Raw genomic sequence first — 14,780 nt, 5'->3', positions numbered from 1 at the left:
GACCTCTGTCAGCAGGAGAGCTCATACAGCCTTAGATCCACTCTGCTTTTGCTGCCTGTCATCTAGAGGTTTTCTGGGCTAAGCCCAAATGACTGATGTCCCTGGGAAAGTAGGAACAGTCAGTTCTTTAGCAAAACACCTGTTTTTCCTTCTGCTGGGATGTTGTCTTTGGTCCTCTCACCTCCCCCAGGGGCAGGACCCAGCAAAGCCCCTCAGAACATCTGGCTGCTCCAGTTTTGGGAGGTGCTGGAAGTGAGGAAGGCCTGGGCTGAGCTGTGTGGTGCTTTAGGGAGAGCTTCTGGACAGTGGGTGTCTGAAAATGCCTTGGGATACTCCAGCTGCTCAGAAGATGGCATCCCTGACATTGCTCCATCTCCCCCAAAGTCTGTTCTTCAGCACATCTCTTAAGGATGACACGCACGGGTCACTTGCCATGTCAGTGAAGTGTTTTAAATCTCAAGTGGGACTGCAGAAAGGGCCATTTCTACGCTAACAGAACTTAACCTGAAAGTATCATGGGGAATCAAGGAGCCAGTACCTTCCCAAGGGAACCTGAGGAGGAACAAAATGCCACGTCATGTTGTTTTCTTTTTAAAGCTATTGCTTTGTTAAGACAGATGACAAGGTAAAAACCTTAGAATCACAGAATCGGTCTCCCCCGAGCCTCCTTTTCTCCAGGCTGAACACCCCCAGGCCCCCCAGCTGCTCCTCACAAGACCTGTGCTCTAGATCCCCTCTGCCAAGCACAAGGAAATCCTTTCATGGGGAGTCAGTGCTGTGACTTCCCCCCTTGCTGAGCAGCAACATCTGCACCATAACCGGGCTGGGCTTATACCTGTCCTCCAGCAGGTCACAAAAAGATTTAGGGGCAAAAACCCATTGGATGTGGGGGCGCCCTCATGGTTTGGGGCTTTCCAAACATTTTTGGGATGGCATCCATGCCCTGTGCCTGCCAACACCCTGCTGTGCATCCAGCTTCTCTCTGTCTCTGCTCCCCTGACAGCCCTCCTGTTTCTATAGAAACGGGATGGATTTCCAAAAAGTACATGGCAACTGAGACCTGTGGAGGGAGTCACAGCCTGAGGCAGGGAAGGCTGCAGAACAGACGCCGCAGTTTCACACACAGCACGGCCCTCTTTGTGCCACCGTGGCAGCTACGTGCGCTGCTTCGTGCTTCTGCCACATCCAAGGAATACAGACATTTCTCCCTGTGCTGGATGCCTTTTCCATAAAACGCCAACAATTCAAGGAGGCGAAAAATTCAGTGTTTGGAGGGATGCTTTCCAGCTGAGAACCAGGTGCTTTCTGACAAATGAATGATGAAGAAAGCCCTCAATCCCAATGCACCAAGCGATTCTCTTTGCTCAGATTCAGGTATTCCCCTAAGAAATGGGCATTTTAATACCTTCCAAGTCCATCATTTAAATATTAAGACCTCATCTTTCTCCAGGTCGTCTTCAACCACCTATAAACCTCCATGGTGGCTCATGAAGGCAGCATCAAGCTGCAGGGTTAGGTCCTGCTGGCTTCCTTCTTTTCACTCGCAGCACCATGAGTCACCTGGAAACCTGCAAACTAAATCCCCAAGCTTCCACTCACACCCACTCCTGGCTCAGTCAGCCCTAAAAATGCAGTTTTAGAAATGGAAAAGATTTTCATGGTTGCTATGCTATAAATGAATACGTCTGAATCCAATCCTTGCCCATCTTTGTCCTGGGATGACCGTGGAAGGTGTTACATTCAGGATCAGCTCTCTCATCACTGCTTTTACAGGCAACAAGGAAACAGAGAAAACCTTGAAGTCAGGTCACACACCATCTGTTCTTACTTTTTATCAATGCCCAATTCCAAGCAATTTTTGTTTTTGTACTGCTAGTAAAAGTACACCATAAAATGAGCATGTCATTCCTATGAAAGAGAGTACAATGACAGAACTTTTGATGTACAACCAACAAAATGAGAAGAAAAAAATGAAATAAAATAGCTTATTTATCACCAAATGGGTTGATTTCTCCTGGGAAAACAGAGAACTGTGCTTGGTTCCACAGCTGGTGATGGTAAGCAGGACATTCTGTTTGTCTCACATGTCACATCTTGTACTTTCTAGGGCTTTTTACACCTTATACAATGTTAATGTTCAATCATGCCCCTGTAAAACAGCTACCAGGGAGCTGTGACAGGAAACACACAGTTTTAAAGGTGTGCAGATTTTTTCTAGTCTGAAGAACTATCCAGAATTTTTTTCTGGATGCTTTGTTTTCACTGACATGACTCAAAAAGCCATGCTAAATATCAGAGACTGCACAGGGGGAAGCTGGGCCTGGTTGAAGTTAATAGCATCACTAGCTCTTGTATTTTTCTTGTATTTCTATGTGTCAAACAAAGGGGGTTTCACATCAGTTGGCAGCATTCAAGCCATCATCGCCAACACTCCAGCTGGCGGGCTCGAGAGAAGACCTAATCTACCTTTCTGCCATCCACCACAGACCCATTAGATTTCCTCCTATCCCCACTACACTCACCCCCACAGGCCAGAAAGAGAGACAAGAGCCAAGGAAGCCAGGGAGGAAAGGAGGAAAGTCCCTTCCTTGGGGCAGAGATGTTAATACTTGTTGAAAGCGATGCAAAGGAGGAAGAGGAGCCCCCCACCACCTACTTCAGGCACCGAGTCCATGTCCTGCGCATGCGTGGAGACTCGCCCCAGGGCCTCGGTCGGCGTGCCCGCCGGCGAGTGGCTTTGCTGCACCAGGTCAGGGAGATTGATGTGACCTGCAAAGCCATTGCTGGCTGCGTGGCCAGAACGCTTTTTTTCACCAGAGGTCTGCAGAGACACAAGGTGTGAGGAAGAAAGAGAAAGGGGGAGGGGGGAAGAGAAAAAGGAGAGAAAAAAAACCAACCAAACAAAACCAAGTCGCTGGCAGTCCCCACCCCGTTCCCAGAGGGAGTGCAGGAGAAGGACCCTCTCTGTCTCCACCCCCATGCAATCTGGCAAGCAGCAATTCAAACCCCCCACCCCAGAAGAAATAAAGACAGGATTAATCACAAAGTCAATACAGAATAATTAGCCACGTTACAGCGAGAGAAGCCTGGTCACTGTCCTTTGGAGACAAGGAACGCAGGACAGATTCTGCTCTTGCCACCATGGGTGCAAACCCCATGGCCAGCTCTCCTCCCACGGGCAGAATCCGACCCCTGGAGCAGCGTTAGCCTGCACAGCTTTGCAGAGCAGCCCGACTGCAAATGCCAACGTGGGCCCCGACGCATGTTTCTGTGACCCAAACCAGCAGTGAACAGCCCTGAGGTACCCTGAGGTACCTCCTGCAAGGCAGGTTCCGGGAAGTTTCTCCCTTCCCTGCTTAGCATTTTGAGGCATTTGCCATTTGGATGAATCCCACCTGCCTGGAGCACATCAATGAGACTATCACAGAGACTTGCCCATTCACTGGGATGAGTGGAAAACTTCTGAACAGGCTCACCAAGTTTCCCACTGGTCCTGACAACATTGCTTTTTTGACACTCATTAACCATCACCTTCAAGCACCTTGCCATCCCACCAAAGAGCGAGAAGCCCTTTGGCCAAAGCCCAGTGACCCCAGCCAGCCTGTTTTCCAGCTACAGGGGTGGTTTGGGTTTCTTATCATGCTCCCTCCTCCCAGAGGGGTTTCCCAGCTGCTTGTCTCACCTGTGGCTTGTGAACCCTTCTGAATCACTGGTTTTGTCATACAGTCTTGCTGGCATGACAGGTGTTTTACAGAGGTGATGCTTGACGCCCAGCCCACCTGGAGAAACTGTTGCCTGTTCCAGCAGTGACTTGTTCTCCTGCTCAACCACATCCCCCTTCCTGCCACAAGGCTGCAGGGACCCCTGCTCTGAACAGCTCCAGGCCAGCAAGGGAGGAGGTGGACTGTACACTGCTACCCACCTCCAGAACTGGTGGAGAAAGGCAGCAAACACGCTGTGACTGCTTTTGCTAACTCATTCTTCTCTTTCAAAGTCACATTCTGTTTTTTTTCTCGTTCATATGTATTTTATATAAATGGAATTGAGAATTAAAATGCTGCTCAAGTCTAGTTTGCATTTGATCTAAACATTCCTCCTTTAGGGCTCCTGACTCCCAACTCCCCTCCCTCCTTCTGTCCCATCTACCTCCTTTACATTCTGGCAGGAGAGCGACTCGCCTGTCTTACTAACTGCCAGAGCCTCCTGCCCCCTCACCAGCAGATCTGCTTCCCATCTGCGTTTCCAGCAGCATCACCAGCACGTGCCAGCAACTGGGAAACTGAGAAACACTGGGGGAGATCTTCCACAGCCAACTGTATGTGACTCCTCTGCCCTGCTGCTGCAGCACTCTCACAGAGTTGTAGAATAGTTTGCGCTGGAAGGGACCTCAAAGATTGTCTAGCTCCAACCCCCCTGCACCTTCCACTAGATCAGGCTGCTCAAAGCCCCATCCAACTTGGTCTTCAACACTTCCAAGGAAGGGACATCCACAACTTCCTGGGGCAACCTGTTCTAGTCTCTCACCACCCTCACAGTGACGAATTTCTTTCTTCCATCTAATCTAAATTTACCCTCTTCCAGTTTAAAGCCATTATTCCTTGTCCTATCACTACATGTCCTTGTAGAAAGTTCCTCTCCATCTTTTCTGTAGGCTGCCTTTAGGTACTAGAAAACTGCAGTAAGGTCTCCCTGGAGCCTTCTCTTCTCCAGGCTGAACCACCCCAGCTCTCTCAGCCTCTCCTCCCAGCAGAGGGCTTCCAGCCCCCTGATCATTTCTGTGGCCTCCTCTGGACCTGCTGCAACAGATCCATGTCTTTCTTATGCTGGGGACCCCAGAGCTAGACATAGCACTCCAGGTGGGGTCTCACCAGAGCAGAGCAGAGAGGCATAATCACCTCCCTTGACGTGCTGGTCACACTTCTTCTGATGCAGCCCAGGATATGGTTGGCCATGTCCATCAGAACTGCTCCACCACAGCCTTACCTCTGCAATGCTGGGGATGGGAACTCAGATCCATGTGGAATACCCAGAGCCCCCCACAGGCAGCCTGCTAGGCGAGCACAGGACGGGCTGGCTGGTGGGGTGGGGGGCTCGGCCCTCCCTGAGCAGGACCAGCCCCTGGTAGAAGCCTCCAAATGCTCTACAAATACCACACACATCTGATGGTTACACGGTGGCAAAGGCTGGGGATGCTCTGGGCCAGGTTCCAGCTATAGTAACTAAGTGCTGCAAACTGAAGAGAACACTTCTTGCTTGGAGGTACTGTGGGATTACAGCAGAGTCATTTGTATGAGCATCCTTCCTGCCGTGCCCTGGCACCACTATTCACTGCTGTTTGTAGTTCTGAGAAACATTTGCCCTTGTCACATTTGCTCCAGAGTGTAAATTGTATTAACAAGAGCACTAACGAGCACAATTTACTCAGTCATTTTGTGTTCCGGACACACAGCACTGTGAGTTTTTGTGCTTACATGGGCAAAACCTCCTGAAGATGCTCCAGGGAAATATTGGTATGATGACTTACCTCCCTCACCATTAAAGTCCCTTCCCTTGAAATATTGCTAAACGTATCTGCATGGGAAGTCTCTAGCCCGTGGGTTGTCACCATTCCCAGGCTGTACGGCTCATTGCTCCCAGGAATTCCTGTGGGTCTGAGGACAGAGTGGAGAAGTATTAATGGTGAGTATTTCCTTTCGTGAACTAGGTGAAAAAATCCTTGAATATACTGTTGTTTCAACCAGGGTGAGACTTTCTATCTCACAGAAAACAAAATTAGAAAATATACCCACACAATATATAAGGAAATGAAGTTGTTGGAAATACAGGACCAGGGTCAGGTTGATACACTACAGATAGAGCACGGAGACCAAAGAGAAGGGTCTTTCTCATCCCTGGGTGCCCTGAGAGGAGCACTGATGGACAGGTAATGAGGAGCTGCACTCCCACTGTACCTTACATCACTTTTTCTACTTAAGATAGTTTTATAAAAAATAATTCACTCCCTTTGTTCTCCATCTCAACCTCTGAAAAGGGACCAGGGCATCAGAGCACCGAAGACAAAAGACAAGAAGGGAGGGGATGGTGTTTGGAGAAGGCACAGGCAGGAGTACAGCTTGTGTCCTGCACCTCTCTGCTGCTCTCCAGGTGAAGAAGTAGCTCTAATCCATGACTTTACCTTGAGTTTATTTCTGTGCTCCCATCTTGAGAGAAAGGCTGGAATTTATTTTCATGCACATGAATTTTTAGGACTGTCTGAGAGTGGATGTTGCAGGTAGTGAGCAGCCACTGGGACTTTATTATTACGTTCTTAGCAGATCAGCTGCTTAAATATAATTCAAACAAACCCAAAAGCAAACGGTGAAGTGCCTCTGGATTACCCAGCCCTGCCTGTGTGCTGGAGAATGCCAGAGGTGGCTAGGAAGATGTTGCCAATGAGACCTGCTACTTTGCATTTGAAAGCCACACAGGCCAGTTCTTTCCATCAGTCTGAAGTAATTCACTCTTTACTATCAGTCTGAAGTAATTCACTCTTTAAGTTGTCATCCCAGTGCACACTCCCTTGTCGGTATCCAGAGGCTCATGAGGGAGCCTGGTAGCGTGAAAAAGCCAAAGTAAACCTGCATTAATCCAAGGGGGCTACTGGTCCAATGTAGGGGACCCCAAGGTGGGACTGGCCTGATGATGGATCCTTGTCTGCATCATATCAAATGTACGACCAGACAGACATGACCAAAGCACTCCAAACAACAGCAGGCCATAATTCTGCAGCACCTTTCACTCGAGGAGCTCACACCTTCCTACCATTAGCTTTTCAACACCATCAAATGGTGAGAAAAATAACATATTAATTCCAGTTTTAGAAATATGAAAATAGAGACAAAGGAGGTTATATTAATTCTGAGACCATAAGGTAGGTGTGTGAATGGCTGTGATAGACCTGGCATTCCAAATTTCATCAGCATGCAGTTTCCATGCCACCCTGCACAAAATTCCTGGACACGAGCAAGAGCTGGCCTGCCCAGCTCGGAGGAGAGGTAGCTGAAGGGAGTCACCATAGCTTCCAGATGGAGAAAAGGTATCCACAGAGGTGGAAGAAGTAAATGGCCCCTCCTATGCTCTGGGACGCAAAGTGATGGATGGGCTTATCCCACAGCAGGAGAGACCTGGTCTGAGCTGGAATGAAGAGCTCCCCAGTGCTCAAGGAGGATGTTTATAAAAGGGTTATACAAAGATCACTTGGAAGGTGGAGGAGAAGACAAGATGCTTTCTTGGTGCCAGTTTCTAATAAAAAATACTGAACATAGGAAAAATGCAGGTTTAACAGAAAAATACCCAACTACATCTAGTCCAAACTTGAGTTAAGATAGCTTTGTGAAATGAAAGTGGAAAGCCCAGCATCTGCTTGCATCCCCAGACACAGCATGCAGCCATGCTTGCAGATACCCGTGAAGCTCAGATACAGACAGAGCTTCTGCCACCTCACTGTGACACCAAGGGTTTGCATCTCCATGGTCAGTCTCTGGGGCATGCTCATCAACAGGACATTATGGGCAAGTGGTGGGTTAGAGACATCCACCTCAGCACCATGCCTGTCATCCAACACATCTGGCTGCAGACGGTTCATAGAGGTACTTTATCCACTGAGGAGTGCTGTGTCAAGCCCAAGGAATTTGGTGGAAGGATGTCAGTACAGATTAACCGCTCCTGATTAAACTCTTCTTCTGCGAGCAGCCTGAAGCTCCTTCTTGGACACATGACTGCCCATCCAACTGCTGCACATTCACAGATATCCCTCTGTCTCTTGATTGTCTCCAAAGAATTCCAACAGCTGTGATTTTTCTTCTGCTGCTGCAAGGAAGCTCCAAACCAGAAGCCTGGCACTCTGTGTAAAACGGACCACCTAGATCTCCTTGCTGCTCAGTGCCCAACCACTATGAAGCAAGGTACACCTATATCCATTGATAATTCATTTAGCAGAATGGAAATTAACTGATTAAACCACAAATGACCCCCTAAAGCCTTCCCGTAACTCCTCTGTGGATTCAAAGTGGCAGGGGTCAGACCCCACTGAAAGGCAGAGAGCCCCCAGAGCCCACCATGTTTTGCTGCCTGCACAGTGACTGAGCCAAGGACATAAACCAAAGACAAAGATTCAGAATTGTAATTCTGGCTCTACCAGTTGGCACTGGGCAGGCCACCAAGTACTGTGATTCAGCACGGCCTGGTTTGGGGCAAGACCAGGCTCAGGAGCAGGCAGAGCTTTAACACACCAACCCCATGGGCAGGACCCAAGGTGTGGATGAGGCCAGGTCCAGTCTGGCAAAAAACTCTGTTCATCGGCAGGAACGAGTCCGTCAGCTTGGAGTCCAAGTTCCCTGAATGTGCACTGGAAATAACTCTGTTTTAGCCATTAAGTGCAACTAGTCTGGACCAGGAAAAGGACTCATCAGATTAAATTATCCCTCACAACCATGACCCCACTCCCAGCGGCAGCCACCAAAGACCGACACACCTGGGACATGCCCCGTATCACAGCTACTGCTCCTCCAGCCCAAGACACGCCACGGCCTCAACAGCTGCCCCACTGACAGAAAGTGCTTCTTACATAAGCCGTGGGATGTCACTGACAGGCACGGTCCCATCATGTGTCTCATTCTCCCCATCCTCCTCCTCCTCCTCGCTGCTTTCCGACTCCTCGCTGGAGGAGGAGTAGTCTGTCACCTTCTTCAGGGGGCGATTGGTTTCTTCGATGCGCAGCTCCCTCAACTCTTTGGCTAAGGCCGTCAGATCCTAAAGGGAATGGGGGCAAGAAAAGAAGAAAGCAATGGCTATTACATTTAAAGCGAGGAGAAGGTCACATACATCTCTTCAAAAGCCAATGCTAACAGCACAAGCAACGAGAATTAGCTTTACAGAGTCGTTACAAACATGAGACGAACGTAAGACAATGTTTGTAGCATGTAGCATTTATTAAACAAAACAAAACTGATTTACGCTCACTGAAAAATCAATAGCCAACCTCTTCTTTTTCTGTTTGGAACGTGTATGTGCATATATATACACACACTTATATGTATATACACGACAAAACTATATTTGTTGGAAAAGGTGAAGTTCAGTCACCATCATAGTAAACTGGAAAACATCATTTCAAAGATTGGCTCAGAGAATTTCTCCTGCAGGGTGTTCTCTTCTTTCCAACTTCTCAAAGAGACCCCGTAATTGTATTTATTCTGTAATAAATGCATTTGGGAAGGAAGCAATGACAGCGTCTCCCATGGAGTGGTGCAATCCCCACGTCCAGAGCTGCTTCCGTGGCGAGTGCCCACTGTCGGGCAGCTGCCGAAAGGCAGTGAGGAGCACGAGGAGAAGCGCCCAGCTCAGCCAGACTTTGGAGTCACAGCTCTGAGTCAGCCACACGATCAAGAATAAATAAATAAATTAATTAAAAACAACAAAAAAATATCCCTCAGTGGGACCCATTAAGCACTTTATGTGAAATGTGGCAGCCTACAAGCTAAGGGGAAAAAAAAAAAACCCAAATAAAAAACAAAACCAAAAATAATGAAACAAGAAAAAAGGTAGGAGCAGTCCCAAAGCCTAGTAAGAATTTTTCAGTTTACCATGACTTTGATGAGGTCTCAGACCTGACAGTCATATAAAATAGACACTGCTTCAAAACAAGGAACATGGCAGGCACCGTGTAGTAAAGAGACTGTTTGTTATCTTACATGCTTTTATAGCAATGCAGGGGGAAGCAGTAGGGCAGAAAAGCATGAGAGCTCGAATTAGAATGGGTTAGAGAACTCTGTTGCACAAGACATGCACATGACGAACAAAGCATCGCAAATTGTCAGTCTTACCATTTCTCCCTATATTAGTGACCGAGGTAGCCATCAGTGCATTCGGTCAGAGATAAAGGATTAGGGAGAAAGAAACTCATTGAAAAAGACTAAATTCCACAATTGTCTTACGGCCACACTCTCATTTACTGCATTTCCAGTTTACCGTTCCAGCAGGGCGACTACGGCAACATTAATTAGCAAAGGGAGCTCTTAACAATCTATCCCGTTGAGATGTGAAGGAGAACGATGGAAAACCTCTCTGGCCGAGATGCAAACCCGGTTTTGTTTTGGCATTGTGAAGCAGGAATATTTTGCAAGCGACTTGTACTTTGGTTATTGATGCCCCATACCTCCCAGCGGGCTCCCGCCAGTGGACAGTGGGACATTCTGCTCCCACATTCTGCTCCCGCATTCCGCTCCCGCCACTGCCCTGCCTGCCTTCTAATGGGGAGGAGAGACTCCCATGGACATCAGAGAGCTTTGCAGCAGACCTACAGATATTAGTATACCAAAAAAAGCCCTCTTTAAAAAAAAACAAAAAAACCAAGGATCAATCCCTGCTCCACAGCAGGTACCTGTGATGGGTATTATAGATCCCTCTCCAAATGCTCTCTGTACCTTTAAAAAAGGGTTCTTGATTATGATTAAAGAGGGAATGTGGTATTTCAAGAGTTTATTTTTGATCCCAGTATGTTTGGGATTGAAATACAGTCAAATCTGCCGTCAAGACAGCTAATTATTTTAATTAGCGCTGTAGCAGCTTCTATGATCTGATTGTTTCTTTTCCTAAATAAGAATCAGTGATGATTTCAACAGCTTTACAATCCTTTCCATTTAGAGTATAAAGTATGCTCTTTATTGAGAACTTGCTTTTTGAGTTGGATTAGAGACTTCACAATTTTGAGAAGGATTTTAAGGCTGTGTAAGAGCCTCTTAAAATTGCAGCTGGACTTCCTGCACTGTAGGACTGGGACTGCATCCAGAATGTGAATATTCCTTCTTATTTCCACCTTCCAATTCTAACAGGCTTCAAGCCACCCTATCAGCCTTCTCTGGTCATCATGAGAAGACAGTCAAGTATTTTAAAAATCAGCTTAATTAGTTTTTAATAACTAATTTGGAAGTTAGAACAGCAATAGTACTCCCAGATGGAATCATCAGACAACTGGTATTTCCTAGCTACAGCTTTGCCTTGGGATGGTTAATTCTTTGATGCTATCATCTTCTCTAAGTAATAAGCACTTTGTAGGATTAAAGAGCTTCACTGAGTTGCTCTTGGACCAAAAACAATCTGACAACTAGAAAATGCTCTGCAATTCCACATGTGGATGAAATGTTATTACTGAGGGTGGCATAATACTGAAGTTAGCAATATCAGTGCTCCTTAATTACTTTTAATTACAAAGGCTTCTTTAAGATTTAATATTTGCTGGAATCAAATCAGATTGGTTTCCAAAATCACACAGCTCATTGAACTTGAATTAGCACACACGCTGCCTCGATTTAGACATTGATTTATATGCTTTTTTCTTAACAAAGCACCTCATTAGACAAAATGCATTGCTCATGTTTTATCCAAGGCAACAAGATAACTAGCCAGCACATCTTCTATTTTTAGAGGAAAGAGGCTGCAGGAGAGATCACTGATATCAGTGCCTTCCATTACAGCCCTGCAGTTCTCAGTATCAGCAGCGTGTACACAGTGATGCGTGTGTGAGGCAAGTCAAATGCTCAACCTGGAGTGTTTGGGCTTTTCCCATAAGCATACAAACATTCACCATCACCTGATGCAGGCACATTTTATCATGTGGTGAAAAAGGTGTAATTCCGGACTCTTGCTTTTATAAGAGGATGGATGAAGACCAGCATTGCCTATCAACACCTGAGGGGGCTCCGCTGACTGACAGCTGCTGGCCTTGTCCATGAGGACGAATTACCCACCGCATTTGCCAAGCTCCTCCATTCCAATTAGGCTTAAAATTCACTTCAAACAGCGCTGGATGGCCCCATGGAAATCCGTGGGGGCCGCGGGCTGTAGCTGGGAGCAGAATGCGGCGACCGGCGCGGGCTGCCCGGACCACCTCCACCGGCACCAGAAACTTCCAACTCTCGCTCCTCCTCTTTCAAATGCCCCCGACAAGGGCAGCAGCCCTCACTCTGTGCCTCAGCGTCGGGGAGCTTCTCGCCTCTGTGCCAGCCGGCGGGTCTCGGGCAGCCCGGGGCTGAGCAGAAGGTGCCGGCAGTGCCGCTCCCCTCCCCACGGGCAGGCTCCCCACGCCAAAACGCAACCCGTGGGGGTCTCCCGGCTGACCCAGGATCGCATTGCCACCTTTTTCAGCATCAGCACCAAGAAAACGTGGCTTGAGATTAAGCGCTAACTAGTCAACCTTGCATAGCCATGACCCGCTGAGAAAAGATATCACTAACCTCATCTATAGCTTTCTTATAGCTCTGTGGGTAAAGGAAGAATAATCAGCATCAGAGGAAACAGATCGGGACAGGAAAAAGCCAGAGGAAGGGCAAGCAGGTTAGAAATAAAATTAGAATTGTTAGCTCAACGCTGTGGAGTGTAGAGAAAAAAAAAACAACACATCATCATCAACAAAACATTAATATACATTCAAAAAAAGAAGCAGTGGAAATTCATTTTGTTATTAGGCCAACTCTGCAGTTTTAAAATATAAATGTCAACAGCATTAAACCAGGCAGAAACACTTTGGCTGAGAGTTTGCTCAGAGTAATAACACGGGAGCGTACAGAGACCACCGCCAGGTTCGGTTTTAAGCTGTGAAGGCTGCTGGGGGTGGTCACCCAGCCCTCCCGAGCAGAGTGTCCCTCCGCCGGGCTGCTGCGAGGGGACATGCAGCACGGAACACAACAATGTGCCACTGGCAACCGCTACGCCCAAGCTAGCGAAGCCCTTAAGCATCTGCTTCACGTGGAAACACAGGCTTAAGTGCTTTCCCTTAGACTTGGGCTTCTCATAAAAACTCATGCACTCTCTTAAGCATTCCCATCTCCCACGGGCTCTCGCCATACCGCCGCTTTCCAGTCTCCCCGCTGGAGAAGCGACGGTACCAGCCTCTTTTCTGGGGTCCCCACAGTTGGGCTACCACACCAAAGGGCAACGTGGCCAAGCCAGCTAGCAGCATTCCCACGGGAAGGAATTAAAGACTCACAGCGGGTCGGCTCGGTCGCGTCACGTCCCTGTTGTCTTCCTGCTTTACCTTGGCAGGCTCATGGGAGAGCACGGGGGACCCTTCGGGCTTGGCGTTCCCTGGGCGAAAGGCAAACGGAGAGAGCGGGAATTAAAACGCTGCTGAAAGCTGTCACTGCATCCTGCTGCCCAGGACAGGCACGGGCTTTGCCATCGCTTTGCTTCTGTCCTCTAGAAGGAACCCTCCTGCTCCTCTCTGCTTGTCTGTCGCTTCAACAAGTCTCCATCAACACAGCAGAAGCCATAACCCAGCCCAGACCCTGCTGACAGCCGTCTCACAGTGTTACTGCCATTTTTTCTACTAGAGAAACAAACTCACTTTGGAAAAGAGCAGGGCACATGGTAAATGAAAAGCTCTGCAGCATCTGATGTTCCTAGGATGTTACCTGTCACAGAATTCCTCACTAGTAAAAACCAAACCAAGAAGGACAATTGGTGATAAACTTTTTTTATCGACTACCTAGAGCAGGGATGATTTCAACAACAGACATGTCATCTTATGGCCAAGTGATAAAAAATTCAAAGCATGGAGGCAGCATTTGTTTTAATGCACTCCAGCCCTGGGGATTTATGCTGCAGGGCTGTGCCAGAAATGCAGATGTACGGGTTGTATGTGCTTCAGCAGCCCCTACTGCGATTAAACGGGGATATGGAATATCTTTATGAGTGGCTCTAAGATGAGAGGAAACGATTTGGCTAGGAACATAAACTCAGTGTCAGCACGGCTGTCTGGTGAAAGCATTTTTAGAGAAAGCTTCTTATGGGCTAATTCACTCCTCTGCTACCATCTCAGGCTTTGCACGAATATGAAGCTTCAACCAAAAAAATATTATATATCCAAAGTGAAACAGCCTCCCAAAGAAGCTATCACAGAAGTGAGCTTGGGTCGATGGAGACAGGAAGCACATTAGTTGTTTTTTATTTTTAATCTAAAGCATAAACCTCATCTCCTTTTGTCCAAGCTACCTGGCACTGTGCATGATGCCCTGCGCACCCTACACCAGGATCCTGGGCAAAGGGAATGTTGGCATCTCTGTCTGCAAGGAGGCCAGCCGGCCACAGAAGTACAGCAGAAATGATGGACCCTTCCGTTTTGTAATTTTTCAGAAAACACCCATGAGATCAGAGAGCCCGGTGCTAAGGGATGCCTCCAAGCACCTCACCTCTGACTCTGTTCCTCTCGCTGGAGCCAGCCTGGGAGCCAGGCTGGGACCCTCCCTGGGAGCTGGGCTGGGAGCTGGGAGTGCTGGAACTGGAGGAGCTGCCGCTGCTGGTCCTCTGCAGCGGGCTCTCCACGATGGGCTCTGTCCTCCTCAGGTCTGGGTTGCTGCAAGAGCACAAAACAGAGGGGCACCATCAGCGGGTGTCACATGTGCCTCCGAGGCTTCAGATCCTTCCCACAGTGACAGGGACAGCTGCAAAGGTGAGGAGACACCTCCTCTGTTGAGGTACACCTCCTCTGTTAAGGTCTTCTCTTCTGAAGCTCTACTGAGCCTGCAAGCTCCACTGACAGACTATGTAGAATTAAGCACTTGAACATCTTTATGGAGGTGCACCCACAACCATGACAGAAAATTGGCTAGAGAAGCTTTCTACTCTTTATTTTGCACAATTTAGCAACATTCAAAAGGTTTTTTGCTCAAAGCTCCCTTTCAGCCTGTTGATGTGCGGTGCTGGAGTTACCCAATTAACCACGGGTACTCATCATAACAGCAGGG

General features: G+C 47.9%; 1 protein-coding gene across 1 annotated transcript in view; it reads right to left on the bottom strand.

Annotated features, from left to right (window-relative positions):
• Positions 1 to 14,780, bottom strand: part of TNIK (TRAF2 and NCK interacting kinase) — a gene marked incomplete at its 5' end in the record, with an annotated part of 74,660 nt that overhangs the window by 11,281 nt on the left and 48,599 nt on the right. Inside the window, 6 exons of the mRNA XM_008936123.1 lie at positions 2,657 to 2,821; positions 5,525 to 5,651; positions 8,606 to 8,790; positions 12,273 to 12,296; positions 13,025 to 13,122; positions 14,226 to 14,389. Coding sequence (XP_008934371.1) covers positions 2,657 to 2,821; positions 5,525 to 5,651; positions 8,606 to 8,790; positions 12,273 to 12,296; positions 13,025 to 13,122; positions 14,226 to 14,389 — 763 coding nt within the window. The remainder of the gene's footprint in view (positions 1 to 2,656; positions 2,822 to 5,524; positions 5,652 to 8,605; positions 8,791 to 12,272; positions 12,297 to 13,024; positions 13,123 to 14,225; positions 14,390 to 14,780) is intronic.

The sequence above is a fragment of the Merops nubicus genome, unplaced genomic scaffold (assembly GCF_000691845.1).
Source record: "Merops nubicus isolate BGI_N331 unplaced genomic scaffold, ASM69184v1 scaffold3442, whole genome shotgun sequence".
Taxonomy (NCBI): domain Eukaryota; kingdom Metazoa; phylum Chordata; class Aves; order Coraciiformes; family Meropidae; genus Merops; species Merops nubicus.
Note: the sequence above shows the minus strand (reverse complement) of the source record. Positions and strands in the feature narration are given on the sequence as shown.